At 48.5% G+C, this 8,529-nt stretch overlaps 1 protein-coding gene across 2 annotated transcripts in view; it reads left to right on the top strand.

The window, feature by feature from the left end:
• The window catches only part of LOC148390081 (uncharacterized), a 16,335-nt gene extending 9,800 nt beyond the window's left edge, over positions 1-6,535 (top strand). For both annotated transcript variants that reach the window (XM_088392593.1, XM_088392592.1), the window contains exons 2-5: positions 974-1,122; positions 1,254-1,379; positions 1,491-1,644; positions 1,838-6,535. In XM_088392593.1, coding sequence (XP_088248719.1) covers positions 2,459-4,507 — 2,049 coding nt within the window. In that variant the 5' untranslated portion in view covers positions 974-1,122; positions 1,254-1,379; positions 1,491-1,644; positions 1,838-2,458 and the 3' untranslated portion in view covers positions 4,508-6,535. The remainder of the gene's footprint in view (positions 1-973; positions 1,123-1,253; positions 1,380-1,490; positions 1,645-1,837) is intronic.
• The last annotated feature ends 1,994 nt before the right edge of the window (positions 6,536-8,529 follow it).

Here is an 8,529-nt window from a genome sequence, read left to right as displayed (position 1 = left end):
ATTACTTTCCACCAATGTACAGCTAGCCCCTGGTAAAGCCTTTCACTTCCCCTTTTCTTCACTTCCTGTTTCATGAGAATAACTTTTTAAAGTTACGCTTCAATTAACTCTGAAATAAAAATCCAAACCTTTGATCTATTCCTTTAAACAATTTATGTCACGCCACTATTCTCATGGTGGCGGGCCTCTTGATCAAATTAACTAACAATATTGCTTTAAGCTGTTACAGAATACATTTTTAGCCAAGCAAAGAAATCAAAAAGTAAAAATCACATTTGTGCTTCTCCAAAGAATTTATGTCACGCCACTATTCTCATAGTGGCGGGCCTCTTGATCAAATTGACTAACAATATTGCTTTAAGCTGTTACAGAATACATTTTTAGCCAAGCAAAGAAATCAAAAAGTAAAAATCACATTTGTGCTTCTCCAAACAATTTATGTCACGCCACTATTCTCATAGTGGCGGGCCTCTTGATCAAATTGACTAACAATATTGCTTTAAGCTGTTAGAGAATACATTTTTAGCCAAGCATTTTACCATTTGCACCATCTTTTCCCCCCATGTTACATGACACGTGGCTGAGCAGCAGAGCACAGCGCGTAGTCGTAGTCGGAGGCAGGCAGGTTGTCGAGACAGGCGGCGATCAGGAGCGTGGTCAAAGGACGAGCAAGTTGTCGGGGCAGGCGGCGATCAAGGCGTGGTCGGTCAGTTTACACAAGCAGTTGGCAACAGAGATCGTTCAGGGGACAAAAAAGGCAGTGGTGTCACGGGCAGGGTAAGTAGACGAACTGACAACCACTGGCAGAATACACAGAGTTTAAGTAGTGGATCTAACGAGCTGTAGCAGGTACTGGCAATTTCTTGATTGGGGCTTGACTGGAAGTCAGGTGACGCAGGAACGTGACAATATATCTATATATCCACACACACACTCATATGTATCTCTCTTGTTTTGTCCACCTCTGTCACAGCTGGCTTTATTGTGAAGAAGATGGGGCTACCCCTGAAGCTTGTGGCCATGGTGAATGCCAATGACATTGTTCACAGGACAGTAACCTCTGGTGACTTTACCATGGCAACTAATGTGACACAGACACTGGCTCCTGCCATTGACATCCAGGTGCTTCTACAGTGCAATGCTAAAAAAAATTGTAATTGCACGATTATCAGCTGACATTGTCACATACTGTTTGCAGGTAGTACATAAGCAGTGTAAATGTCTTTTAATAATTAAAATGGTGCATTATTTAGGACCCTTATAACATGGAGCGAGTATTCTGGCTGCTTCTGGAAAGAGACTATGCTTTGGTGATGAAGATTATGAACGAGTTTCAACATTTACACAAATATACTCTGCTGGAAAAGCACCACAAATTGGTACTGACTATATAGACTTTCTGCACCTAACACACGATATCCAGACTATTGAACATTCTAATACTTTTACCAAGCGGTCTTTTCTTGTCCTCTTTCCTCTTGTATTTGTAGCTATCCTCTACTTTGTCAAGTGGAACAGTAAATGATGAAGGCATCTTAGAGACGATGAGGAGATGTTGGGAAGAAAATCAGTATGTGCTGTCTCCTCACACTGCAGTGGCTACATGGCATCACTACCATTGTCCCACGATCCTGCTGTTAAAAGGTTATGTGGTTATTGTATATTCATACTCACAAGACAAGCATTAGTCCAAATAACTGTCATTACTTAAAATGTTTAAAATGTATGCGATCTCAAAGACCGAGAAGAAGTATACTGTATGCTTTGCTAAAACAAAAGCTATTTTTACCTTCTACTACAAAAATCTCACCTAACATCTAAAATTCATCTTTTTCAGGTGTTACCTTGCCACAGCATCCCCAGCCAAGTTTCATGCAGAAATAAGGAGAGCTGGGTTGAAAAGTGACCTACCCGAAGCAGTCAAGGCTTTGGACAAATTACCCTCGCGTTACCAGAACCCGGAACGCACCTCGAACTTGTCTAAAAACTGGGAGCAGAGACTGAGAATGACAATTCAGTCTGTGAGTTTGGCCAGAAAAAATAGAGTGGCTTATTACAGCTGAATTTAAGAGTTAAACACAAATTACCAGAGTTTTGGAGATTTTATTTGGCAATCACGATACACCCCTCCGTGAGTCGTCACCTTATCGTGGTGGAGGGGTTTGCGTGCCCTTATGATCCTAGGAGCCATGTTGTCGGGGCTTCATGCCCCTGGTAGGGTCACCCATGGCAAACGGGTCCTAGGTGAGGGGCCAGACAAAGCACGGCTCACAGAAGCCCCTTATGACGATTGATATAAATGGACGTCGTTTTCCCTCGCCCGGACGCGGGTCACCGGGGCCTCCCTCTGGAGCCAGGCCTGGAGGCGGGGCTCGAATGCGAGCGTCTGGTGGCTGGGCCTTCGCCCATGGGGCCCGGCCGGGCATAGCCCGAAAAGGAAACGTGGGTCCCCCTTCCCATGGGCTCACCACCTGTGGGAGGGGCCGAAGGGGTCGGGTGCAATGTGAGCTGGGCGGCAGCCAAAGGCAGGGACCTTGGCGGTCTGATCCTCGGCTGCAGAAGCTGGCTCTTGGGACATGGAATGTCACCTCTCTGGCTGGAAAGGAGCCCGAGCTGGTTGTGCGAGGCAGAAAAATTCCGACTAGATAGAGTCGGACTAGCCTCCACGCACAGTTTGGGTTCCGGTACAAGCCCTCTCGAGAGGGGCTGGACTCTCTTCCACTCTGGAGTTGCCCACGGTGAGAGGCGTCGAGCAGGTGTGGGTATACTTATTGCCCCCCGGCTGGGCGCCTGCACATTGGGGTTCACCCCGGTGAACGAGAGGGTAGCCTCCCTCCGCCTTCGGGTGGGGGGACGGGTCCTGACTGTTGTTTGTGTCTATGCACCAAACGGCAGCTCAGAGTACCCACCCTTCTTGGGGTCCCTGGAGGAAGTGCTGGAGAGCGCTCCTTCTGGGGACTCCATCGTTCTACTGGATGACTTCAATGCTCACGTGGGCAATGACAGTGAGACCTGGAAGGGCGTGATTGGGAGGAACGGCCCCACCGATCTGAACCCGAGCTGTGTTCTATTGTTGGACTTCTGTGCTCGACATGGATTTTCAATAATGAACACCATGTTAAAGCATAAGGGTGTCCATGTGTGCACTTGGCACCAGGACACCCTAGGCCGCAGTTCGATGATCGACTTTGTAGTCGTGTCATCGGATTTGCGGCCGCATGTTTTGTACACTCGGGTGAAGAGAGGGGCGGAGCTGTCAACTGATCACCACCTGGTGGTGGGTTGGCTCCGATGGTGGGGGAAGATGCCGGTCCGACCTGGCAGACCCAAACGCTCTATGAGGGTCTGCTGGGAACGTCTGGCAGAATCTCCTGTCAGGAAGAGCTTCAACTCCCTTCTCCGGCAGAGCTTTTCCCACGTCCCGGGGGAGGCGGGGGACATTGAGTCTGAGTGGACCATGTTCCGCGCCTACATTGTTGAGGCGGCCGACCGGAGCTGTGGCCGTAAGGTCGTTGGTGCCTGTCGTGGCGGCAATCCCCGAACCCGCTGGTGGACACCGGCGGTAAGGGATGCCGTCAAGCTGAAGAAGGAGTCCTATCGGGCCGTTTTGGCCTGCGGGACTCCGGAGGCAGCTGACAGGTACCGGATGGCCAAGCGGAACGCGGCTTCGGCGGTTGCTGAGGCAAAAACCCGGGCGTGGGAGGAGTTTGGTGAGGCCATGGAGAATGACTTTCGGACGGCTTCGAGGAAATTCTGGTCCACCATCCGGCGTCTCAGGAGGGGGAAGCAGTGCAACGTCAACACTGTTTACAGTGGGGATGGCGTGCTGCTGACCTCGACTCGGGACGTCGTGAGTCGGTGGGGAGAATACTTCGAAGACCTCCTCAATTCCACCAACACGCCTTCCATTGAGGAAGCAGGGCCTGGAGACTCTGAGGCGGATTCTCCAATCTCTGGGGTCGAAGTCACTGAGGTAGTTAAAAAACTCCTCGGTGGCAAGGCCCCGGGGGTGGATGAGATCCGCCCGGAGTTCTTAAAGGCTCTGGATTTTGTGGGGCTGTCATGGCTGACACGCCTCTACAACGTGCGTGAACATCGGGGACAGTGCCTCTGGATTGGCAGACTGGGGTGGTGGTTCCCCTCTTTAAGAAGGGGGACCGGAAGGTGTGTTCCAATTACAGGGGAATCACACTCCTCAGCCTCCCTGGTAAGGTCTATTCAGGGGTGCTGGAGAGGATGGTCGGATTCAGGAGGAGCAGTGTGGCTTTCGTCCTGGCCGTGGAACAGTGGACCAGCTCTACACCCTCGGCAGGATCCTCGAGGGTGCATGGGAGTTCACCCAACCAGTCCACATGTGTTTTGTGGATTTGGAGAAGGCGTTCGACCGTGTCCCTCGGGAGGTTCTGTGGAGGGTGCTTCGGGAGTACGGGGTGCCGAGCCAACTGTTAAGGGCGGTTCGGTCCCTGTATCACCGATGCCAGAGTCTGGTCCGCATTTCCGGCAGTAAGTCGGATTCGTTCCCAGCGAGGGTTGGACTCCGCCAAGGCTGCCCTTTGTCACCGATTCTGTTCATAATTTTTATGGACAGAATTTCTAGGCGCAGCCGAGGCGTTGAGGGTGTCCGGTTTGGGGACCTCAGCATCGCGTCTCTGCTTTTTGCAGATGACGTGGTGCTGTTGGCTTCTTCAGGCCGTGATCTCCAGCTCTCGCTGGAACGGTTCGCAGCCGAGTGTGAAGCGGTCGGGATGAGGGTCAGCACCTCCAAATCTGAGTCCATGGTCCTCGATCGGAAAAGGGTGGAATGCCCTCTCCGGATCGGGGATGAGATCCTGCCCCAAGTGGAGGAGTTCAAGTATCTTGGAGTCTTGTTCACGAGTGAGGGGAGGATGGAGCGCGAGATCGACAGGCGGATCGGTGCAGCGTCGGCAGTAATGCGGACCCTGTACCGGTCCGTTGTGGTGAAGAGAGAGCTGAGCCAAAAGGCAAAGCTCTCAATTTACCGGTCGATTTCCGCTCCTACCCTCACCTATGGTCGCGAGCTATGGGTCGTGACCGAAAGAACGAGATCCCGGATACAAGCGGCCGAAATGAGTTTTCTCCGCAGGATGTCCGGGCTCTCCCTTAGAGATAGGGTGAGAAGCTCGGTCATCCGGGAGAGACTCGGAGTAGAGTCGCTACTCCTCCACGTTGAGAGGAGCCAGATGAGGTGGCTTGGGCATCTTATCGGGATGCCTCCTGGACGCCTCCCTGGGGAGGTGTTCCGGGCATGTCCCACCGGTAGGAGACCCCGGGGACGACCCAGGACGCGCTGGAGAGACTATGTCTCTCAGCTGGCCTGGGAACGTCTTGGGAGAGGGAAGTCTGGGAGTCCCTCCTAAAGCTGCTGCCCCTGCGACCCGACCCCGGATAAGCGGAAGAAGATGGATGGATGGATGAATGAATCACGATACATGCTTTCCAATACGCAATTGATTTTTTAAACATGATTTTTTCATGTGCCGCTCGGCCGGCAACTTCCCTCAGCCACACCCGTTCGTTATCGTTTCATCTGTCACCTGCTCCCTCTTGCTCTTGTTACCTGATGTATTGAAACCCTCCCCGTGTGTTCCTCCTTGTCGGTGTCTCCTGTTGTTTTCCGTCCCTGTCCGCGCCTAGTGTTCCTGTCATCTAGTTTCCCCCCGGTCTTGTCTGGAGGCTCACGGTCAGATTCTGTTCCGTGTCCGAGTGGACTTCTGTTTGCCTGTCTGCTGACCGTGAGTTTCTATCCCGTCTGTGTCTTTGTAGCCCACCTTCCTCCCTTCCAACTCCCTTTTCCATTCAATAAACCCTGGTCCAAGATGCATTTGGATCCACTCATTTCCTGACAACACCACAAGCAGGTATTAGCAATTCATAATTAAACACAGATGCAAATGTGAACTAGAAAGATTAACTTTAATTTATTATACTAATTAGAATACTTATCATATACGTACATTCTGATGTATATTTTGTGTTGCACGTGATGGAAAACCAGATAACAAGTGCAGGCATGCAAGGCGAGACCTCAGTGGGAAGGGGCAGTGCAAACACGGCTACACTGCCATAAAGTTTTGGTACTGTTAGATAAATTGTATATATATGTTATCATGCGTTCCCTAATGAGTACTTGTTAATAAGATTATTGCACAGAATGCTTGCTGTTTCGCCTTGCAGACGTCCACCAGTCAACAACAAGTCAAACGATGCTGTCTGGAGCTTCCTAACCTTCTACACCTCTGGGAATCCAAGAAAGTTGTTGATAGCTCACTCTATTTTGTTGATGTCTGCACATGGCATTTTGTCCTTGCATTCTTCTCTCATGGCGTCTTGTCTGTGAATTCTTGTTTCACATAGCATTTTGTCCTTGCACTCTTTTTAATCTCTCATGACGTCTTGTCTGCGACTTCTTGTTTCACATAGCATTTTGTTCTTGCTCTCATGACGTCTTGTCTGCGACTTCTTGTTTCACATAGAATCTCGTTTCTTCTCTAATGAGACAAAGTCCACGCCTTCTCCCCACCTCCTTAGGGGCTCGTCTCACATTGTGGGTAGGGCATTCCAAATAAAAAGAACGAAGAGTGCAAACGGATTTTTAGTGTAGTCAGATTGCTGTAAATCTGGATGCACTCCTCGCGAGAAAAAACTCAATATTCTGCCTCACTTGTTTTGTCTGCTGATCCTTTTCTTTTATACAGATATTCAGTCAGAGAAAATACCTGACAGGTACTTTGCTCAAGCACTCTCAAAAGAAATAAATAAGCAGATTAACATATCTCCAACAATTGGTTGCCATTTTTCATGTGTTTTCCCACAATGAGACTTGAGCGTTACACTTCTGCTTCCGAGACCAATGCAAGAACACATCCATACCAGAACAATGACACACCCACTGGCATTGACAACAATACTAACTGTATTTAGGGGGGCTGTATCGGAGAAATACAGGCAATTGCAATACTTCTGGGTCCCCCAGTGGCTCAGAAAAACAGTCAATTAATGATTGTCTTGATTCCCATGCCTAAAAACGCATCAAATGATACTGTAGACATCATTGTTTCAACTGTTTCTCTCTCTTCTGTTTCAGGATACGAAAACAAATACTTTAAAATTAAAATTCCCAAAGGTTTCAATGTTTTTCATGGCGAAATTGTGAATTTGACAAAAAGCAAAAACCTGATACTCTTGCCAGTAGCAGTAATACAAAGTCACCCGAGGAGGCTATAAAGATGAAGTGCAAAGTGTAAAACTGCAGTTCATGGATATGGAGGGCCTCAAGACTCGGTCTGCACTGGGTGACTAAATACCCCTGTCAGACAGTAACATCATGCTCGTGTGTTGGAGCGTATTTTGGTCGGAGGGTAACGCCCATCCCACATTTAGGCTGGCGTCCATCTTACGTCGAGTGCCATTATCCAGACCAGAATACATTGGATTGATAGTGTAATTGGTTTTCTGAACTTGATCTGCATGTTCAAACGGACTGTCACGCAGCAGGAAAAGTCCCAGACGCATTCAAGAACCCCATTTGCCCCTGGAATAAAAAATAAATGTACTGTACAGCAATTGCAAGCCGGTGTTGTGCTCGATTTGGTTCCCCCGTGAGATTTTGTTCCCCCTGCCGCGGGAGCGCGCACAGCTTGTTTGGAAAGCGAAAAACCGATGCCGTACGGCGTCGTACGGCGTCAGCACTATGTTGTTTTCAATAAAAACATGAAGAACTCACGTTTGCGTCAGTCAATTTTAATTTTTATAAGGGATTATTGTCATTTGATGTCTTTAAATTCATCCGCGTTCTGCCATTGAAGCGGGGTGCATTCAAAGACCAGTCGTAAAGACGGAACACTCACTCACTTCACCAAAAAGCAAGGATATAATTACGTGAGCTCTTTGCATAAACCTCGATGCAAAGAAACTCCTCCTTTTGGGTACCGTTACATGCTACAAGGAGTATATATTACAAAGGAGACTTTATTCTTAATTGTAATCATCATTCATCCATCCATTTTATTACTCAGGTATTTTCAAAGCAAATTAATATTGTTGCATTTATTAATTTGCTTTAAAATGACAGCGCAATATAATTAAAAGCTGACACTCTAGCAATGTCAAACGTGTTAGTTTAAGAAAAAGCCAAGATTGTGATCAAATCTTTCATAACGACAATGATTTGAGTGAATTGATTTGAATGAATAATTGAGAAGACATTTCAGTTCTGAAGGCTCCTTTTGTCCCAAGCAAAGTGAAAGGTGGTGGGATAAAAATTGTAACAGGAACGCTATAAAAAATGTCAAGCCGTGAATATTTGTGCCCCCCTCCCATTTTGAGAACGGTGAGTCCTGGACATCGACTGGCTTTTTTTCTGTCTTCCTGGGGGTCTGCTCAGGTAGTGTGGCAAATTTGAACAGGTTCGCTCATTCCTGGCCCAAGTTACAGGGGGGGAACAAATCCTCACGGGTGCCCCGTGAGGATATGTTCCCCCCCCCTTATTTTGAGAACGGTGAGTCCTAG

Source organism: Syngnathus floridae, chromosome 12 (assembly GCF_059516105.1).
Source record: "Syngnathus floridae isolate MCC-2025c chromosome 12, RoL_Sflo_1.0, whole genome shotgun sequence".
Taxonomy (NCBI): Eukaryota; Metazoa; Chordata; class Actinopteri; order Syngnathiformes; family Syngnathidae; genus Syngnathus; species Syngnathus floridae.
Note: the sequence above shows the minus strand (reverse complement) of the source record. Positions and strands in the feature narration are given on the sequence as shown.